Here is a 22,187-nt window from a genome sequence, read left to right as displayed (position 1 = left end):
ATAATTATTATATCAATGAATAAAATTTTTAAGTAGCTTACATTTTGCATTAACAATACCTACGTCACGTTGCAATTTTCAATCACAAAAGAAAAAAAAGGAAAAAGCAAGGCTAAAATGTGTGTGGGTATGGGGCCTAGACAAAACAGTCACAACATTGGCGACAAACAAGGAGAACGTGACACGAATACATAGAGTGGATCTCTTTTTACTCCACTGTTTCATACTTTTCAGTTTTTTTTACATTTCTGAATATTTCTTCATACTTTACAACGACATACAACAAAGTTTGTAAATAATCTATGTCGAATGAAAGATCTCTCAGTGTTCGTGAAAGGGTGGAAGACACTCTTGCTGCTCATCGCAATCAACTCGTTTCTCTCCTCTCCAGGTCTATTCTAATATGTCAATTAGTTTTCTAATAATTTTTGTCTGTAGGCAACAATTTTAAGGGTGACTTTCATTATACATATGCATGCATGATCACATGTATAAGATCAGGTGCAAAAGAGAACTAAAAAATCACGAGAACTGTTTTTAACAAAATTTACATGAAAACAACACAGAAAAAATTTACAAAAAATTGTTGAACCGTGCAAGTTAACCCACATTAACATGATATTGTCTGTTTTGGATGGTGATCAAACCCGCCCGAATTTGGTTTTACACTTCTCCTAAAAAGCGTCATGCGCTAATGAAGTTTTTTGATTAATTATGTCCACTGGGCCATGATTAAATTCGCAAGGATTTATTTTTAGTTACTCCCAAAAAATCTCTTTCTAATGGAGTTGTTTGACAAGACTTTTTTTTTTTTTTTTAATGATGTGGGACTTAAATTGACGGTATTAAAAAAATTTGGCAGTGATCTAGTCTAGTGAATTTTAATGTGCGTTTTTGTGTTAAAAAGGTATGTCGCTCAAGGGAATAGAATTATGCAACCCCACAAGCTGATCGGCGAGTTGGAGGGTGTTGTATGTGATGAAAATGGATGTCACAAGCTGAGAGATGGACCCTTTGGTCAAGTAATTAAATCCACACAGGTGCATTCTTAATTATTTGTTTTAATCATTTCTTTGTAATTATCAAAGCTTTAGATGTTTGGTTGCATGTGTATGATAACTCTGCTACCTTAGCCTAATTGAAGTTGAGCATTTGTGCCTTTTTCATTTGGTATTAGGAAGCTATAGTTCTGCCTCCATTTGTAGCAATGGCAGTTCGGCCAAGGCCTGGCGTTTGGGAATACGTTCGGGTTAATGTATCTGAACTAAGCATCGAACAATTAACTGTTGCTGAATATCTTCGTTTTAAGGAGGAACTCGCTAGTGGGGAGTATGTAACTTGCTAAAAGTGTTAATAAGTCTATGCATTAAGATTGCATTTTCTTTTGTAGTTGCTGATTCTTATCAGATGTTAATTAAATTGTTAGGGTCAACACTCCGTACATGCTTGAGCTTGATCTTGAGCCATTCAATGCTTCATTACCACGTGCAACCCGGTCCTCATCCATTGGCTGTGGGGTTCAGTTTCTCAACCGTCACCTTTCTTCAATCATGTTCCGCAACAAAGATTCTTTAGAGCCATTACTTGATTTCCTCCGACGACACAAATATAGAGGCCATGTGAGTTTGTCTTTGTAGCCATCTCAAGTGATTACTATGGTATATGTGGTTATGTTTGGCTCAGTAGGCATTGTACTTAAAATTTCTTCTGGAGACGCTTGAAAAGTATTATCTACTCCCAGGATATGCTTTGACAAATAATTCACCCCAATTGAGATGAAATTTAGCAATTTTAATGTCATTTCTGAATATAGTTTGCTGCTGAAGAAAGAATAATTAATCTGTAATTTTATGTAGGTTATGATGTTGAATGATCGGATACGAACTGTATCCAGACTCGAGTCTGCCCTGGCGAAAGCAGAAGATTACCTTTCTAAGCTGCTGTCAGACGCACCCTTTTCTGAGTTTGAATACGAGTGAGCTTCTAATCTTAAGCTTCATGATTACTAATTCTTTTTTACTATTACTATATTATATATGCCAATATTGTAGTTTGCAAGGAATGGGATTTGAAAAGGGTTGGGGAGATACTGCAGAACGTGTTCTAGAGATGATGCAGCTTCTCTCTGAAATCCTTCAAGCTCCTGATCCCTCAAGCCTAGAGACATTTCTTGGTAGAATTCCAATGATATTCAATGTTGTCATTTTATCCCCGCATGGATACTTTGGCCAAGCAAATGTATTAGGCATGCCCGACACTGGTGGCCAGGTATTGATTATGCCTATTTTTTACCACAAATTTCAAACTGAAGGTACCTTTTCCATTCGAGCTTGTGTCCCTCCGCTGCTTTGCATATGGTGACAGTATATTACGTAATAATATTTTCTCATGAAAAATCTGTCCTTAGGTGGGGATATGCTTGTTAGTAGTTATTACACTGCTCTAAAGTGTATGGTATTAATTTTGATGTACAGATTGTTTACATACTTGATCAAGTGCGTGCCCTAGAGAATGAAATGCTTCAGAAACTAAAGCAACAAGGACTAGATATATCTCCCAAGATTCTAATTGTAAGTATTACATAGGCTGTGCATATAATTATACGGATGCACAACACAAAACAAATGTTTTATGTATATAGAACGTGAAAATTGTCACACACCGGTTCTAATCAAGCATCTGCTTTTTATATTCACCTCATTTCGTTTATTCTAGATATATTTCTTACTATACATCTAACTCATTGTGTAAGGTCACCCGGTTATTACCAGATGCAAAAGGTACCACATGCAACCAAAGGCTAGAAAAAGTTAGCGGAACAGAACACACAAATATATTACGCGTTCCTTTCAGAACTGAGCATGGTATTCTTCGTAAATGGATCTCAAGGTTTGATGTATGGCCGTATCTGGAGAAATTTACCGAGGTACTGTCAATAATTAAAAATAAAGACAGAAACTTAAGTGTTCTGATGAAAGCCAAGTTAGTATAACTAGCTTCTAGTGGTACTTAATAATAATTTCCCTAATATACATGGTCGAGTTATAGCCTTATAGGGTTTGATTGTTTTTGATATTGAGTATACAGGTGACACAAACTTATGTCTATAAGTTAGAAAGCCATCCCCGATGGTACTTGTTATGCTGGTTTTTGGATGAGAAGATAAAGGGCAGGGCGCGCCCTTCCCGGAGATATTCCGGGAGACGCGGCCTCCTGTCCCAAGACGTCGACATGAAGGTGAAAAAGATCGAGGAGAGAGAGGGCGTGTCCTCTCTATCAGGACGCGTCCTCTGACTTAGAAAAGCTACCGATGTGAATAAATGATGTGCGAGGGAGGATGAGTGAGTCTTCGTGACGACCCTTCCGGGGGATATGAAGACTAGTTACCAAGCTCATTTGGTAGTTACCAAGCTCATTTGGTAGTTGTCAGGCTCATCTGATAGTTCCCGGGCTCATCCGGGCATGATCTATAATCCTCAATCCTGTAATCTGCCTAGTTAACCCTTGTGTGGGGGCTTGAGGTGATCATGATTCTTGAAGGCCCTCCGGGGTAATATGAAGGCCGATCATATGTCTGGATCCTGTATTCTGGTGAGTTAGCCCTCATCGGGGGATTGAGACGATCGTGTAATTTGGCTCCTTGTCTACTTTGTTTGAAGATGAAGACCTCACCGAGAGGTGAGGACATGTCCCTGCACCTCGAGGGGTTAGTCATGGCTCTCCCAGATAACTTCTCCATAAGAATCGTGGTAGATGCTATCTCTCGTAGTGGAGATATCGTTGAATCCGTGATCAATTTGGATTAGGAGTCTGAGGTGGTCATACTCAAGACTAATTCTAACAGGAGTAGGATTCTCCAAGATGGGCCTTCGGCCTATCTCCGGCCTTATCACCAAGAGGCCTAGTCCTGATCAAACTAGGACTCTTGGTCCAATAGAACTACGTATGGCTTGATCCCCTATAAATAGGGGTACGTAGGCACATTGGGGGATCATGAGTTGAGAGCACGTGAGACCAACTCAAAACCCTAATCTCAGCCACCCCCTAAAACAAACAACCACCACTCTCCGGCGACCAAAACCACCGTCACAGATCTTGATTCCGGCCATGAACCTCATCTTTGTTGATTACCAAATTCCTCTATCAACAAATTGGCGCTAGAAGGAGGGGCTATTCAAGATCTTCATCTTAAGAGGAAGAGATGTCACACGACGGAGATTCGCACGGAGAGGAGGAGCGTCTTTCGGCAAGGCGATGGCTAGAGCACAAAAGGAGAGGAGACGTTCATCTACTTCTCCAGAAAAGGATGATATCTCCATCGGGAGTTTGAAGGAGGACGATCATCAACGAAATTCTAGGAGGTAACCTAATTTGCGATCAGGGTTTTCTGGACCGGGGAGTCAGCGAAGGATGCGATTTTCGGAGACCTGACGCCTCCCCCCGGACAGGGTACACCTCCCCCCGACAGGGTACGCCTCCAGGTGATGTGATGTCCGACGACCACCGTGAGGAATGCATCCCTTGACACCTACGAAGAGGGTACGCCTCCCCCGGACAGAGTACACCTCCCCCGGACAGAGTACACCTCCCTCGGATAGAGTACACCTCCCCTGGACAGGGTACGCCTCCAAGTGATGTGGTGCTCGACTACCACCGTGAGGAACAAATTCCCTAACACCTCCGAAGAAGGCGCACCTCCGGGTAAGATTCTCACAATGCTTTCGCATGTTATTGCTAACAAGTCTGTTGTGGTTTGAGTCTTTACGAGAAGCAGATCGCCTCCCTGGAAGCCTCAACGGTTTTCTGAAGGGGCGCGCCCTCCCCAGAGCAAGTAATTTGAGGTCCGCGAGAGGCGCATGTTGAAGGCCTGACCACATGTGATGATATGAACGGGAAAGTTACGAAGGGCGAGCTATTGAGATGGAACCTAGCTCGAAAACTCGTAAGGGTGCGCGCCTTCCCCTGACCGGGCGCGCCCTCAGGTAAATACTAAACTCCCCCAGCATTTGGTTCCCTAAGACTACTACATGTGTAAATTCACAGGTAATATGGTGTTACCTTTATGAGGAATACACCTCTTCGCCGTGAGGAGTAGTCGCACTTTCCTCCAACAAGGCGCGCCCTCCTAAAGGGGTACGCCATATCCAACCAGTATTCTATCAGAGAACGAATTGCGCGCCTCCCTCTGACAGGGCGCGCCCTCTGGTATGTCTGATGCATTAATTGCTTCATATGATATTTTGTGAAGACAAACATAGTCAGGAAGGAGCTCACTAGTCTTGAAGAGGTCACGTCCCTCCCTAGGGCGCGTCCTCTCGGAAGTACTCATCACTTGAGGAAGCACATGAGGGCGCCCCCCCAGGATAATAAGGTTGAGAAGGGAGATGCTTCAAATACGCGCCTCCTCCTAGTTGGACGCACCCCGAGTTCCAAGGTCATGTTTCCAGGGTTGATAATTTGGGAGGACGCGTCTTCCCCTAATAGGGCGCGTCGTGAGGTAACACTGACCATCAGTATTAAGTCGTATACATGATAAAGTGCAGGTCAAGTCCAACATGCTAAAGGAGCTGTCCATCTTGATGAGGGCGCGCCCTCCGTTCTACAGGAACGTAGCATGATACCTGCAAGGTCTTTGATCAAGGTACACTTAAGGCCTTTCAAAGGTTACCAAATTATCCATGACCAACTCTGGGTACTATGAATTTTAACCATCCATGATACGCTCTGGATGTCATCCACGATCTACTCTGGATGCTATAATTATTTACATATCCATGATACGCTCTGGATACTGTAGTTGCGCATCCATGATACGCTCTGGATCTTACATATCCATGATATGCTCTGGATAACATTTTACACTATTCATTCCCCATTGAGCTATGAGCTCTGGGACCTGTGCGATGCACCGGAGTTATGTAAACCACGATAAGATTCGTGATGCCCCATATGAGAAGATGTATGAACTGGGGAGTGGTCCTCTTGATTTTCTTAAGCAAGTGATTCACGCGTGAAAAAGTAAAGATGCGCCAAAGGCCGCGCCCTCTACTTAATCCTTGGAAAAGATCAAAAGAGCCCACATTACAAGTAAGGCTGCGCTCTCTGCTTATACAGTCCTTGAAAGAAAAGAAATATTGCAAGGCAGTGCCATCAGCCGCGCCCTCTGCTTAGGCAATTCTTTAACAAAAAGAATTAAAAGGGGTCATGTTATAACAAGGCAGCGCCACTCTGTAAGTCGCGCCTTATATTTACTATTCCCAGGTACCATGGACACACTAAGACTAAAAAACAGCCACCAACCTTCGCATCGCGAAGGCGCGCCTTTCTTTTGTTAAAGTTCATTGGCGCAAATGTTATGGTTGAATGTGTCCTTTGGAAGGAATAAGCGAAGCTGCGCCACTGTCAACGACAGATAGGCCGCGCCCCCTGTTTTCTTTTACATAAAGATTGCTTTTTACTTACGAACACATCAAGAAGACGCGACAGCCTCATGCTTAGCAACTTTGCTAAATGATCAAAGGCACCGACATTATGTACATGCAAGGCTTGTGCACAGCCTGCATCTTGGAATGTCGAGGAATAGAAGTGGCTTACGTCGCGCCTCTATGCGTGGACGCGCTCTCGGAAGAGGATGTGTGGTATGGAGTAAAAATTCCCCTGATATCTCCAATATCAAGAAAATTTGGGGAGTACTACTTGTTATAGCCAAATTTGGCTAGGTCTATGTTGGGCCGAGTAGGTACTTAGTTTAACTAAGTGAGACATGAATTGGGCTAAGAATCCTATATGAAGTATCAGGAAGTATCAGGACGCGTCCCCCTGCTTATAAAGGGAGGACGCGACCGACCCTTGAAGAGACTAGTCTGAACGGAATGGGCGCAGCTCTCCGTGGCGTGACTAATCCGCCGATGTCGCGTGGAGAAGACGTGTCCTCCGAGTCACGAGGAGGGACGCGACTCTTGAGGATGTTGATGGAGAGACGTAACCGACCCTCCGTCCACCCATGTCGTGGAAGTGAAGTCACTGAAGAGGACGCGCCCTCAAGAGGTACGACTCTCGACGGATAAAGGAAGGAAGACTGAACTCCATGTCTGAGACAGGACGCGACCTTAGCGGCCATAGTTGTGTAATGCCACGTTTATACGTGATGCCCTGTATAGGATGATGAACAGACTGGGGAGTGACCTCTGGATCGTTATAACTAACTGAATAATTAAAACGAAAAAAGGGCAGGGCGCCGAGAGTCGCGCCCGTTACCTATGCTATCTTTCGAAAGAGAGAAGAATTTCAGGAGAGACCGCGCCCTTTGCATATGTGATTTTTGAAAAGAGTCAAGACACGGCTTCACTTTTGTATATTATGAAAAGGCGCGCCCCAGTATTAATAAAAGGGAGGCATGACCCTCTCAAGGCGCGCCATGTGTTAGTAATACTAACTGACAGCATAATGAAAGATACGTGTAAATAATGCAAGATGGGACGGCGATACTGAAAATAAAGCATAATGTTCATAAGGGCGCGCACTCCCCCATTAATTAAGAAATGCGAAAGAGCATAGGCGCGCTGACAAAAGATTAAAGTTGAGCATGCAGTCACGAATCCAGAAAATTAGTTTATAATACAACTTGCAAGGCTTAGAACGGGCCTGCACCGTCAAAAGATTAAAGTTAAGCGTGACAAGGGAATAGACTCAAGGCGCGTCCTTGGACATGTCCCCAGCCTGAGTGTCGCCCCCTGGGCGCGCCCCCTCGGCTGTGGCCTCTTTGGCCAGCGTCTCAGCTAACTCTGCCTTCTTGGCGGCCATCAACTCTGGATTCTTAGAAGGAAATTCAGCCATGAAATCAGCCGCAGCCTTCCCAAAGTTCGGGAGCCAATTGTAGTTCGGTTCCCCGGAGAGGAAGGTAGCAACATAGCTGAATAGTCCCTCTGTGAACGATGTCTCGACCGCCTTCTCCTTATCCTCCAAGAGTTGTTTGTTGTCATCAGCCAAAGAGGAATTCTCCAGTTTGAGATTAGCCGCCTCTTTCTCAAAGCGCGCCTTTTCAATGTCGAGTTCCTTCTCGACGGCTAACTTGCCGTCCTCGACCTTCTTGAGAGCTTTGTCATGCTGCTTAGCCTCCCTTTTGAGTTGGGAGTTTTCCTTCTCAAGGTTAGAAAGGCGCGCCTCCTGGGCAGCTTTAGCATCATCACGATCCATATTGTGGATCAGCATCTCACAGCTTGCCTTAAGAATCCAATCATCTTTCTCGGAGTCTAACTTGGCGCGCCACGCCTGCACCTCATTATCAGAGAGGACGGTGTCGCCGATATCGCCTAGGACCCTTGAAGCCAGGCTCGAAGGTTGAGCAGGGTTGTGTTTCTTGCTGACTCGAGGCTTCTTGGAGCGCGGTGTCCCCATAGAAACGGTATCCAGTTTGGAGGGTGGTTTCTGGAAAACACGGTTAGACGCGCCCCGCTTTGACAAGCCGGGTGAGAGAGACGCGTCCTCCCCCAGATTTGGCTTCTTCCTTGAGAAGAATGAAGGAACCTCGGCCATACCTGCACATAGTAAAGAATGTGTTATCCTGGGTACAACAGAGATAGCTATGAAAGAGGGATGTATACGCATGCAAATAATGAACAATGCACATATGAAAAAAGGGGCGCGCCTTCAAGGTGCGTCGTCTGGGCGCGCCCACATCCTCCCCTCGGGGGAGCTGTATCAGACGTGTACTCCTCAGGTTCTGCCTTGAGAACCCTGCTTCCTTTATTTTTAAGAGGTCTTCCATTCCTAAAGATGATCGGACCCACTTTGGTACCAATCATGGGAGAAAGGAACCCGGCCTCGATTAAAGCAGAGGTGGTCACCAAGTTGGTTATATTCTTCCTTCGAGAAGGTAAGTGAAGGATGAGCTGTGCTCTCTCGAGAGCTTCGTTATCAAGAGACGACATGCCACGTTCCACTAATAAGATGAGGAACGAATTAGTTAAGGAAGGATAAATAAGGGTGCGCCTTGAAAAGAATATTCTTACCAGGGGAGATGTTAAATTGCGTCCTCATTCTTTTGGTGTTGTAAACATAAAAAAAGGGTTCTCTCCACTTTTTCACATGGAAGGCGCGCCCTTCGCCGAAACCTTTGAGACGGTGCTGAGGTCGTATGGTAAGAAAAAAGTAGCCAGGGGAGTTCTTAGTAAGTCTAAAGAAATAACTCAGTTCCTCCATAGAGGGCGCGCCATATCCTTCCTCCTTATACAAGATGAATAGCCCTGCCGCTAGTTTGTATGAATTGGGCGACAACTGGATAGGAGCAATGTCGAACCACTCTAAGATCTGTTCAAAATAAGGATGGAGGGGCGCGCCCACTCCAAGGCTTACGTGCCTGGGGGTCAAAACCATGCGAGGGATCCTGCAGTTCCCTATGTCGAAACGATGTGCCCTCATCTCTTCAAGAGGGACCACGGCTGTTCCCTTCTGCTCGTAGTAATCCATCGTCCACTCCAGTTCTTCCCAGGAAAGCGTGGAGGGTTGGTCTACACAGTTTAACTTGCCCCTATTCTTTTTTTATCTCCTCGACCATCGTGGAAGAAAGCTCCATGTCACCATAGTCGGACCAGTCCACGTCTTCTTCCCATTCTTCTATATGAGGATGGACGTAGGGTTCAGGAGAGGATTCAGGTGAAGGTGGAATGGTGGGTGTTCGCCCTACGGGCGCGCCTTGAGAAAAATTCTCTTCTGTGGCATCTTCACGAAACGACGCGCCTTTCGGGGGCTCGTAGTCGGAGTCTTTGTCACTTGGGGGAGAAGGCACATTGTGGTCCGATGAAGAGGAGATCAGTTGGTATATCTTTCCTTTACCTCTGCGAGCAGGCGCGCCCTCAGAGGTATCAGTCCATTCTTCGAATGGGGTGTCATAGTCCATCGACTGGTCGCCAGTAGCAGGAGAGCTAGTGATTTCGATTGGGTGAATAATCTGATTGGTAGCCCGGGGAGCAGCTAAGTAAGAAGATTTCATCTCAGCAGGAGGGCAAGGAAGTCTCTGAACGGGTGGAAAGCAAAGAACGCGCCCCCGTCTGCCAGCTGTAAACAAAGAGGTGGTGAGGGCGCGCCCTTTGAGAAAAGCATAAATATGGGCAGATGCGTGTGCTACAAATGAAAGATATCAGTGTGGATGTGTCTACCTTATGAAGAGTTATTTTTGTAAAGGGACAAGGGCCTTAAGATGAAGGCGCGCCCTGGTGGTGATAAGAGGAAGGGAAGGACAGGTGACGTTCGGAAGGACGCGTCCTTCCTAATGGGCGCGCTTAGGGAAGGAGAGGGTTGTTTGGTTGACAGCGCATAAACAGGTTCAGATGGTACGTCTTGCGAAGTTGGGGAATCAAAGGGAGGTACGGTGAGGTTTTACGAGTATAGATACACATATATGTATATACACAAACAGTCAAGAACATAACAAGCAGTGAGCAAGAAAGTAAAGGGGTCATTTGAACAAATCTAACAATGCAATCGGTGAAAATCGATAAAAAGGATGGGGAAACGTACCTAGGAACGTGGTGAATGGCCTCCCCGGTCAGTTTGTACTCAGAAACAGTGATACGCCGGCAATCGTGGTCGGAAAAGTTCCTGCTGGTAAGAGAAAAAAAAAACGCAAGATGGGAAAAGATGAAGTGAAGAAGAAAAGGTGAGAGATATTTATAGCAAGGAGGGTGGATCGCTGACAGCTGTCCTCTCATGAACGGCCTATTTCGATTTTAAGTTTAAATTTGAATTGCCGCGTCATCGCAAAGGACAGGACCCGGTAATCTTGAACAAGAAAGGACGCACCTGTGGGAGAAGGCGCGCCTGATCGGATATCTAGGAAGCAGGACGACTCAAGACATAGATTAAAGAAGACATCTTTGATGAAGGGAGTGAATGAAGATTCCCTTGACATCTTCAATGACAATCGAATCTGGGGAGTACTTGTTATGCTGGTTTTTGGATGAGAAGATAAAGGGCAGGGCGCGCCCTTCCCGGAGATATTCCGGGAGACGCGGCCTCCTGTCCCAAGACGTCGACATGAAGGTGAAAAAGATCGAGGAGAGAGAGGGCGTGTCCTCTCTATCAGGACGCGTCCTCTGACTTAGAAAAGCTACCGATGTGAATAAATGATGTGCGAGGGAGGATGAGTGAGTCTCCGTGACGACCCTTCCGGGGGATATGAAGACTAGTTACCAAGCTCATTTGGTAGTTACCAAGCTCATTTGGTAGTTGTCAGGCTCATCTGATAGTTCCCGGGCTCATCCGGGCATGATCTATAATCCTCAATCCTGTAATCTGCCTAGTTAACCCTTGTGTGGGGGCTTGAGGTGATCATGATTCTTGAAGGCCCTCCGGGGTAATATGAAGGCCGATCATATGTCTAGATCCTGTATTCTGGTGAGTTAGCCCTCATCGGGGGATTGAGACGATCGTGTAATTTGGCTCCTTGTCTACTTTGTTTGAAGATGAAGACCTCACCGAGAGGTGAGGACATGTCCCTGCACCTCGAGGGGTTAGTCATGGCTCTCCCAGATAACTTCTCCATAAGAATCGTGGTAGATGCTATCTCTCGTAGTGGAGATATCGTTGAATCCGTGATCAATTTGGATTAGGAGTCTGAGGTGGTCATACTCAAGACTAATTCTAACAGGAGTAGGATTCTCCAAGATGGGCCTTCGGCCTATCTCCGGCCTTATCACCAAGAGGCCTAGTCCTGATCAAACTAGGACTCTTGGTCCAATAGAACTACGTATGGCTTGATCCCCTATAAATAGGGGTACGTAGGCACATTGGGGGATCATGAGTTGAGAGCACGTGAGACCAACTCAAAACCCTAATCTCAGCCACCCCCTAAAACAAACAACCACCACTCTCCGGCGACCAAAACCACCGTCACAGATCTTGATTCCGGCCATGAACCTCATCTTTGTTGATTACCAAATTCCTCTATCAACAGTACTTAATAATATTACCACTATATACATGGTTAATTTATAGGTTTTGATTGTTTTACAAGTGACAAAGACTTATTTATCTAAGCTAGCAATTAATTAGGCAACTATAACTACATAAATACATTATTACATTTTTTTTGAAATAAAATTAATATACTGTGACAAGTATACGATTGTTAGTTAATTGAAACAATAAGCTCCTGCTACAAGTATATATCTGTCTTAGAGTGCTTGGAGGGCCTCTGTTTTGTTTTCTGTTTTAAAAGAGCTCATGTAGCATATCAGAATAATGATATTACTTTAGGTTCAGTGTCAGTGACCCTATTAGATTTTCCGTGAACATTCTGTTTGCTCGTGGATATCTATCAGGATGCAGCAAGTGAAATTTCTGCTGAGTTACAAGGCAATCCAGATCTTATAATTGGCAATTACAGTGATGGGAATCTTGTCGCAACTTTGTTAGCTGCTAAATTAGGAGTTACGCAGGTAGTAAAGATCTCAACATCTCCTTATCATACATATCCACTGTTTCAATATGAGTTAATGTTCGTGTATCTTATACCTTTCAATCAATTTTGAAGTGTACAATTGCTCATGCCTTGGAGAAAACAAAATATCCAGAGTCAGACATATTTTGGAAAAAGTTTGATGAAAAATATCATTTCTCATGCCAATTTACCGCTGACCTGCTAGCCATGAATGCTGCAGATTTCATTATCACTAGTACGTATCAGGAGATTGCCGGAACGTAAGTCTCTTGTGCTCTTTTGATTCTTATGGAACAGCCCATGATAATTGTTGATAGATAACATAATCTCTTCATTGCAACTACTGACCTGAAAATTGGAATGTTGCATTTAACTTACCAATTGGTGAATGATTTATTGATTTAGAAACATAAGGTAAAATTAGAAAAAATGGTAGACTGAAATGATTGTTTCTGCTCAGTGGAGGACTCCACATCCTTGTTCTGCCTCCTAATAGTATTAGTCAAACTTAAATTAGCTAATAAAGCTATATTGATATGCTTTAGTGGAGTTCTAGATTATTAATTTTTTTTGGACAATTAAGAGTCCGAGGGACTAATACATATTAAATATAGCTGCTAGTGCAAGGCTCCAAAAAGAAACAAATAAACTCATCATTAAGTTACCTAATCTTAAGAAGATAATTTGAAAGTTCAACCTATAAAGCTGAAATGTACAGTTGAAATGGACATAGCAACAAATGAGAACTTCAGTCATCTAAGCTTCCATACATAGAAGTTTTATGAACCTCGCAACCTACTCTGATCAGATTAGCAATCTAAACCTGTGCCGAGGGCCTGAGGCATTGCCCTTGGATCCATATCAGAAGAATTTCGTCAGTAATTAGTAATTATTAAGAGCTCAATGGAAATTTCAGAAATAAGAAAGGGTCTCTCTCTACTTTTAATATTGCTTTCCTGTACTCTTAAGAAGGCCATTCACTGCTTAGATTTTTAAGAATACTATTACATAACTAAATTATTGCTGTTACTAAATATTGGCTACTTTTTAACTTCGGCACAACAGTAATGCAAGGATAACATACATATTTACTATTCTCAGGAAGAATACTGTTGGTCAGTATGAGAGCCATACAGCTTTCACTCTTCCAGGCCTGTATCGAGTTGTTCATGGGATTGATGTTTTTGACCCCAAGTTCAATATTGTTTCCCCTGGAGCAGACATGGGCATTTACTTTACATACTCTGATAAGGACAGGAGGCTAACGTCTTTACACTCTGTGATTGAAGAGTTGCTATATGATCCCGCTCAAAATGATGACCATATGTGAGTTAGTACCTTGCCATTTTATATATTTCTGTAGGCCGTAGTTTTAAAGAACTTGCACAAAACTTAAAAGAAAATTGTGCCTAATTCTAAGTGAAACTTTCATCATAAAATTGTCATAATACACACGGCATGCGTAAATTTTGTGAGCAGGTGTCAGCTGTCAATTGTTGTTAACGTTTCTAGTTAATGCAGATAAGTTTTTATGTTTCTTTTGATATTGTGCAGTGGTTCGCTAAGCGACAAATCAAAGCCTATAATTTTTTCAATGGCAAGGCTTGACAAGGTCAAAAACATCACAGGGCTGGTAGAGTGCTATAGTAAAAATAAAAAATTAAGGGAAATGGCAAACCTTGTTCTAATAGCTGGTTACAATGATGTAAAGAAGTCCAATGACAGAGAAGAGATTGTAGAAATACAGAAGATGCATGAACTCATCAAGCAATACAACTTGAATGGTAACTTGCGTTGGATATCAAGCCAAACCAATAGAGCACGCAACGGCGAGCTCTATCGCTACATAGCTGACAGAAAGGGCATCTTCGTACAGGTATAGAGGGTTTGCTCCAAAGTAGTTCCCGTTTTGTTAACTATTCATTATGTCAAAGTTTATAATTTCCATCCACGTATTATCTTACTTCAGCCGGCATTTTACGAAGCGTTTGGGCTAACAGTGGTGGAGGCAATGACTTGTGGACTCCCCACATTTGCCACTTGTCACGGTGGCCCTATGGAAATCATTGAAGATGGTGTTTCGGGATTCCATATTGATCCATATCACCCTGAAAAAGCGGCTGACATAATGGTAGGATTTTTTCAGCGGTGCAAAGAGGATTCAAAATACTGGAGTAAAATTTCGAATGGAGGGCTTCAAAGGATATACGAAAAGTATGACTTTCTCACAGTACTTGTTTGATGTTCAAACATGATTTTGGCTAATTCAAATGCTTATGGCTACTTTGTAGGTATACATGGAAGATATACTCTGAGAGGCTAATGACACTAGCCGGAGTTTACAGCTTCTGGAAGTATGTTTCGAAACTAGAAAGGCGTGAAACAAGACGATATCTTGAAATGTTTTACATTCTCAAGTTTCGTGATCTGGTGAGCTCTTGAGTTATTTGAGTTAAATGCTACTAAACTTGGTACCATACACTCGTAATGGGCAACTTGCGTGTTACCAAATATTTCCGAAACCTTTTCTAAGCTTGTTATATCTTGATGAATCAGGTAAAGTCCGTCCCTTTGTCAACTGACAGTTAGCCTTGCCAGAGCTGGAGAAACGTTTTCTTTTATAACTCTGATGTGATTAACTTAAACAGAGTTGGATCAATATGTGTAGAATAAAAATTTGTAGCAAGAAACATATGAGCATGCAAAAGGTGTGCCTCACAGTGGGAGATGTCACAGATGTGGATCAAATACTACTTGGGCTTTACTTGCCTATGAACACATATTTATTTTTGTCAGACACAGAACACATTCTTTTATTGTTCACTCTTATTAATGTAGGAACATGGTTGCCTTTTGTGTTTTGGTTGGGTATAATACCCCTTCTTTACATTTTCTCCCATTAATTTAAAAAATTACAATAAGTTAAATGATTAAAGTTATGAATTCAGAATTTAAGATTGTCCATGTGTATTTTGTTATGGTTTGAACGAGGGCATGGAGTATCTGATTATAATACTTATAATAAAACAAGATATTTAAAACACGATCATGGACTAAATTAATTTTATCTTTATATCAAAGTCTTTATTCAAAATAACTAATATACTAAAAGCAAAATAATTTCTCCCACCATATATTATTTTATTATAATATAATTTAGTTAACCAACATTTGGTGAAATTGATAGTAAAACATGTAAATTTTGTCAACATTTTGATTTTAAAATTGATAATATTAAATTATTAAATACTTCAGTATTTTAATTATGATTTGTTTTCATATTAATAGCCTTGTGTATATTAACCCCGATATTGATAATTTTTAGCTCACTTCTCAAAATTTTAATTATAAGAACTTCCCCTTTAATTTCATTTTCATTTGAAAATAAGTGAAATAAAAATATCAAGTAACACGTATACAAAATGCATGGACAAGCGATACAGAGAGACTAACACGTATACAAATTGTATTGACAGAGTGACAGCGAAACAAGAAGAAAGTGAAGCTTTTTCATTTGTATTTGTCTTTCTTATTTTCATCTCTATCATGGTTTTCATCTCTATCGTGGTTTCATTCTAGAAGATAAGTCTGTCACAATCCATCCATATTAATTATTTTATGTGGCACTTGCAGCTCTTCTGTACAACCATCACAACTTTATATAACTTTGGAAAAAAAAAAAGCAAAATAAATGGCAACTCGTGAACTAAAAAAATTACCAAGTATTAGAGATAGGGTAGAAGACACCCTCTCTGCTCACCGCAATGAACTTGTCTCTCTTCTCTCCAGGTATAATCTTCGGGTTTTTTATATTTATGAATAATATAAGTTTGATGTTTTATTTTTTAAAAGTTTGGTGTATTTTAGTGGCTGTTTATGTGTTTTGAAATGAAGATTTGTTTAAGTGACTTTATGTTTTTATGTGTGTTATGGAATGAAGATATGTGGCACAAGGGAAGGGGATATTGCAACCACATCATTTGATAGATGAGTTGGAAAGCAGCATAGGTGATGAAGATTCCGGAAAACATCACCTCAGAGATGGTCTTTTTGGCCAAATCCTTCAATCCACTCAGGTTCGGGTTTTGATTCTGATTATTCACGCCATGCAATCAGCACCTGCTAGTTTAATTATTTTACGGTAGTATATGTATATGATAATATGACTAGATAATTTATGGAGAGATTGGTAATATACTACTAAGCTGGAATCTGTTGAGTGAAGTGAATATATGTTGATGGAATAGAACTTGCTCACCCTCTGCGTAATTCTTAATAAGCGGTTGATGGTAAATAACTTTGGAAAGTAGGAAGAAAGAAGAAAGGAGTAGAAAGATCAGCGTGAAATATCTTCGTTTTGTTGCTATTTTAAATAATTTGGTGAAAGTCGACACGGTGTTAACTGTGGGAATGATGGTTGGATCTTATATATAGATTAGAAAGCCTCTCTCATGCTTAAATAGACCAACAGAAAATCATATAAACAAAAAGGATCTTATTTGAAACATTACATATGAAGCTATTTAACTAAACCTCTGCATACGCACATAGGTATTGAATCTCCTATTCTATTGCAGGTTTCTGGAATCATCATCACCTATACTGCTTTCCGATCCGCTTTTTATGTAGGTTTCCTATTTCTTAACCCTGTTCTTTCTTACTTTTCTTTCTTTATGGTGACAGGAAGCAATAATTCTGCCCCCGTTTGTAGCAATAGCAGTTCGACCAAGGCCTGGTGTTTGGGAATATGTGCGCTTAAATGTGTATGAGCTCAGTGTGGAGCAGTTAGACGTCTCTCAATATCTTCACTTCAAGGAAGAACTTGTTAACGGGCAGTAAGCATATTAAGCAACTTCTTGCTTCCGCTCATCTCTTGCTTTGCTATGTTTTTATATACGTGACTACTTTTTATTCCTGTATTTTGGATTCGAAAAAATAGAGTTTTCACATATACTTATACAGTTGGCCCGCTAACAATGTGCTAGGATTGATGACAAGTTCATGCTTGAGCTTGATTTTGAGCCATTTAATGCAACTGTCCCACGCCCCACTCGATCCTCATCCATTGGCAATGGGGTTCAGTTTCTCAACCGTCACCTCTCTTCAATTATGTTCCGCAACAAAGATTGTTTGGAGCCCTTGCTTAATTTTCTTCAAGCACACAATTATAAAGGTCATGTAAGTTTGTTCTTATAACCTATGTTTACTTGTGCGATCACCATGTTAAGTCTCTAACTGTGTGTCCCATTCTTACAGCATGTGACTTCTTATTTTTAAATCACGACAAATTGATGCGTGGCTCATTAAGTTATATGTGTGTCCAAATTATTATTGTTTTCTTAGCAGTAGCTTAAGTACTTACCAATTTATCTCTGTAATAATCATCTAGGTAGAAATCTCCAATTAATATGCACTTTCTTAAAATGGAAAAATACCGGATGAAAGCCTTCAGTATCCTTTGTAGGTGATGATGATTAATGATCGGATACGCTCCATATCGAGACTTGAGTCTGCTTTAACAAAGGCAGAAGATTATCTTTCTAAGCAACTACCAGATGCACCATTTTCCCAGTTTGAATACGAGTAATCTTCTTTCTTCCATGCTCATAATGTTCGTACTCTTGTTATATGGTATTAATTATCGATGTTGTAGTTTGCAAGGAATGGGGTTTGAGAAAGGCTGGGGTGATACTGCTGAACGTGTTTTGGAAATGATGCATCTTCTTTCTGACATCCTTCAAGCTCCTGATCCTGCCAGCTTAGAGACATTCCTGGGTAGAATTCCTATGGTATTTAATGTTGTCATTTTATCTGTACATGGATTCTTTGGCCAGGCAAATGTTCTGGGTTTGCCCGACACTGGTGGTCAGGTAGTGGTCTTCATGTTTTTTAATACTGCAAAAATCAAATTAAAAGTATTTTGTGTGCCAAAAGCCTCTAGTTGGGCTTCTGACTAGTTCTGAGGGCTCAGCGGAGAGGTGAATGATGCTTGTAGTAAAAGTGTTAATAAATTGTTTTCTGTTCAGATTGTTTACATACTTGATCAAGTACGGGCTTTGGAGAATGAAATGCTTCTCAAGTTGAAGCAGCAAGGACTGAATATTACTCCCAGAATTCTAATTGTAAGCGTTATAATCTCAGGCTTGCACTAAAAGAGAACAATTATTCTGCACTTTTTGTATTAGTGCAAATACAGAAAGTGTGGAACGTGCGAAACAATTGTTCTCTCGCTACAACATTTACAGTTATTGGCGAGCTACTTACAGCTAACTTTTGCAAAAGGCATTTTTTTTTTAAGAAAATGTATATTTTGTATGTAATTCAACTATTCAACATACTAAAAAAGGATTATGGGAGACTTTTAATTTAGGAAATCTAGTGGATCTAGGCATCTAGCAACCCATTACTCCGTTACTTTAATAGGTCAAAACATTTTTAAATCAACAGTGTCGCTTATATGCTGACGCTCTTATTATCTACATTTATACATGTTTGCCTGTTCGTATTAGGTATCATATGTGATAAAATGTTTGCTTTATATACATTTTTATGTATCTAACATACATCTAAATCTTTGTTTAAGGTCACCCGACTTATACCTGATGCAAAGGGTACCACATGCAACCAGCGACTGGAGAGAGTTAGTGGGACTGATCACACACATATTTTGCGTGTTCCATTTAGAACAGAGCATGGAGTCCTTCGTAAGTGGATCTCAAGGTTTGATGTATGGCCCTATCTGGAGAATTTTACTGAGGCGAGTATTAGAAATTTTCTTTTGAACCAGTTGTTTCTCTTTTTAAAAGTGTACTTAGGAGTCAATATTCCACATGTCTATATGTTTGCTCTTGGTTATGTATCAGGATGCGGCAAGTGAAATTTGTGCTGAATTACAAGGCAATCCAGACCTCATCATTGGCAACTACAGTGATGGCAATCTTGTTGCGTCTCTGTTATCTTATAAGATGGGAGTTACACAGGTAATAATAATGTCAAGGTATCTGGTTCTTACAATTTCATTAATTTGCAATAAACTGGTGTAGATTATTTCATTGCTTCGAACATTGCAGTGTACCATCGCTCATGCACTGGAAAAGACGAAATACCCTGATTCGGACATATATTGGAAGAAATTTGATGAAAAATATCATTTCTCATGTCAATTTACTGCTGATCTAATAGCCATGAATAATGCTGATTTCATCATCACAAGCACATATCAGGAGATCGCTGGAACGTAAGTCTTTATCCACTGTAATTTATTATTGGATGTATGATTTAATATGAAAATTCAAAACAAGACAATATTCCCTTTTGGGCTGTATGGGCTCATGGTGTATAATCCCCTACTAGATGATAACAACTCAGCATACACATTATAGTAAACAGCATCTAACCTCTGGTTCTACTTCCATGCATGCGTCACTAAATGTCGCTGCTTGATTCTACGTCCAAGCAGTGCATGTGTCCTTTTATTAGTCTCCTAGCATTTCTCTTTTTTGATTTGCATGGTTGTTAGCAGAGATCACAATTTTTCAATCTGCTATTTTCAGGAAGGATACTGTTGGTCAGTATGAGAGCCATTCATCTTTCACTCTCCCAGGCCTGTATAGAGTTGTCCACGGCATAGATGTTTTTGATCCCAAATTCAATATTGTTTCCCCTGGGGCCGATATGTGCATATACTTCCCATACTCCGAGAAGGAAAAAAGACTTACGTCCCTACATGGTTCAATTGAGAAGTTGCTATATGATCCAGAGCAGAATGAGGAGCATGTGTGAGTTACTTCTTAGTGTCTATTTCGGCCTTTTCAACAATTCTTTTGCTTGTTTGTATTATTCTGAGCTTAGGGTCTGGACTCTGTTTTCTAATATAAGTGTTGGAAGATGCATAGATAAAGCAACATAGATAGAGGCAATTGATTTGGCATGTGAAATTATTCAGATTATGATGAATATGATATGTTTGCAATGCAGGGGTTCGCTGAGTGATCACTCGAAACCGATGATTTTTTCAATGGCTAGGCTTGATAGGGTCAAAAACATTACAGGGCTAGTAGAGTGCTATGCAAAAAATACTAAGTTGAGGGAACTGGCAAACCTTGTTATTGTTGCTGGTTACAATGATGTTAAGAAGTCCAATGACAGAGAAGAAGTTGTAGAAATTCAGAAGATGCATGATCTGATTAAGCAATACAGCTTGGATGGCCAGTTGCGATGGATATCAAGCCAAACAAATAGAGCACGCAATGGGGAGCTTTATCGATACATAGCTGACAAGAGGGGTATCTTCGTACAGGTATAATCTGTTTGTGCTAAGCTTTCATTGGAATGGAATTCAATCCCTATGTAAATTTCCTATTTTCTTTCTATATTTTATTTCAGCCTGCATTTTATGAAGCCTTTGGACTAACAGTAGTGGAAGCCATGACTTGTGGCCTGCCAACATTTGCTACTCGCCATGGTGGTCCCAGGGAAATCATAGAGGACGGTGTTTCAGGATTCCATATTGATCCATATCACCCTGATAAGGCTGCTGATCTTATGGCAGAATTTTTTCAGAAGTGCACCAAGGATCCTGCCTACTGGGAGAAAATATCTGAAGGGGGTCTTCAGAGAATATATGAGAGGTTTGTGTTTTATGATAATTTCATTTTGTGTTTTATTATAGTCTCATTACATTTACACGATAATGGCAAATCAATGTGCTTATATAATTGCAGGTATACGTGGAAGATCTACTCTGAAAGGCTCATGACACTGGCTGGAGTTTACAGTTTCTGGAAGTATGTTTCTAAACTTGAGAGGCGTGAAACGAGACGATATCTTGAGATGTTTTACATTCTAAAGTTCCGAGAATTGGTAAGCTCTTCGTCTATCTTACCAACTTAGAGTTTTCAATGCATTTGATATTGTAGTGTCACAAATTATGGATAAAGTGTAAGAGCAATATTGTCTAAAGAACTACTGCTGCTCTAAATATGTTTACATGTCAACATTTTATTAACTCTGGATAAATGATGTTTTGGCGATTATTCTAATTATCGCTGCACTTCATTCTGTTAGGTCAAGTCTGTTCCGCTGGCAATCGATGAGGAGGCTACCGACGGTAAGCATTAATATACTGGTGCGGAAGTAATGTGAGTATGTTTAAGTGATCAGTTTCTTGTTATTGTTAAGAATAGAGTCTGGCGATACTTTGAACGCTGAATATGATCTCTACAGTGTGTATTGAAGAAATAAACGTAAATTTAGTAGGTTGGTATTATCTTGTACACATGGTGAAATCCTTGGTCTTTTGTTGTTACTGGTGTATGTCATCACTCATAAGTTCTAACATTGGAATGCATGGTTCGGTACCTTTTTAGTTTCCTTTTTCTTTTTGCCAATTTCATTTACCTTTTCACTTTTTACCTGTTTGTTGTGGTAAACAGGGGTAGGGTAAATTGCTATCCGTGGGGTCAAATAAAAAAGTTACTGTATCCCTTACTAGATTGTTCAAATATGATGGGAAATGTCTACTTTTTAAACCAGCCCCTTGAAGCAATCACCAGCAATATTTCTTCAGTTTAGGAATCTTATTGACTGGGGGTGTTACTTGTAGTTAATGTTCCGAAAATTCCCGATTAATTCTTAAATTCATTGATTACACTTGATTTAACTAAATTTCCCTCATTTCTCGATAAAATGTCCAATAAATTTTCGATAAATTCTGAATCAATAAAGAAACCTATTAGTTTTGATTTCA

The 22,187-nt window shown here is 40.9% G+C and overlaps 2 protein-coding genes across 2 annotated transcripts; both read left to right on the top strand.

Annotated features, from left to right (window-relative positions):
- The first annotated feature begins 223 nt into the window (after window positions 1–223).
- On the top strand, window positions 224–15,293 carry LOC108222408 (sucrose synthase 2). Its single transcript, XM_017396328.2, has 15 exons — window positions 224–391; window positions 908–1,040; window positions 1,178–1,329; window positions 1,427–1,619; window positions 1,857–1,975; window positions 2,052–2,268; window positions 2,475–2,570; window positions 2,753–2,926; window positions 12,321–12,437; window positions 12,533–12,699; window positions 13,541–13,765; window positions 13,994–14,315; window positions 14,409–14,653; window positions 14,731–14,869; window positions 14,996–15,293. Exons 1-15 carry the CDS (start codon window positions 303–305, stop codon window positions 15,026–15,028), a joined length of 2,421 nt encoding a protein of 806 aa, XP_017251817.1. The 5' UTR covers window positions 224–302; the 3' UTR covers window positions 15,029–15,293.
- Window positions 15,294–15,929: 636 nt separating this feature from the next.
- Window positions 15,930–21,811, top strand: LOC108202090 (sucrose synthase 2). The gene is made up of 15 exons (XM_017370472.2): window positions 15,930–16,228; window positions 16,380–16,515; window positions 17,123–17,274; window positions 17,425–17,617; window positions 17,904–18,022; window positions 18,093–18,309; window positions 18,466–18,561; window positions 19,023–19,196; window positions 19,303–19,419; window positions 19,510–19,676; window positions 19,993–20,217; window positions 20,417–20,738; window positions 20,825–21,069; window positions 21,163–21,301; window positions 21,506–21,811. The coding sequence occupies exons 1-15, from the start codon at window positions 16,131–16,133 to the stop codon at window positions 21,557–21,559; spliced, it is 2,454 nt and encodes an 817-aa protein (XP_017225961.1). The 5' UTR covers window positions 15,930–16,130; the 3' UTR covers window positions 21,560–21,811.
- Window positions 21,812–22,187: the final 376 nt, after the last annotated feature.

This window comes from Daucus carota, chromosome 1 (assembly GCF_001625215.2).
Source record: "Daucus carota subsp. sativus chromosome 1, DH1 v3.0, whole genome shotgun sequence".
NCBI lineage: Eukaryota > Viridiplantae > Streptophyta > Magnoliopsida > Apiales > Apiaceae > Daucus > Daucus carota.
The sequence above is the reverse complement of the archived record's forward strand: the minus strand, read 5'-3'. Positions and strand labels throughout refer to the sequence as shown.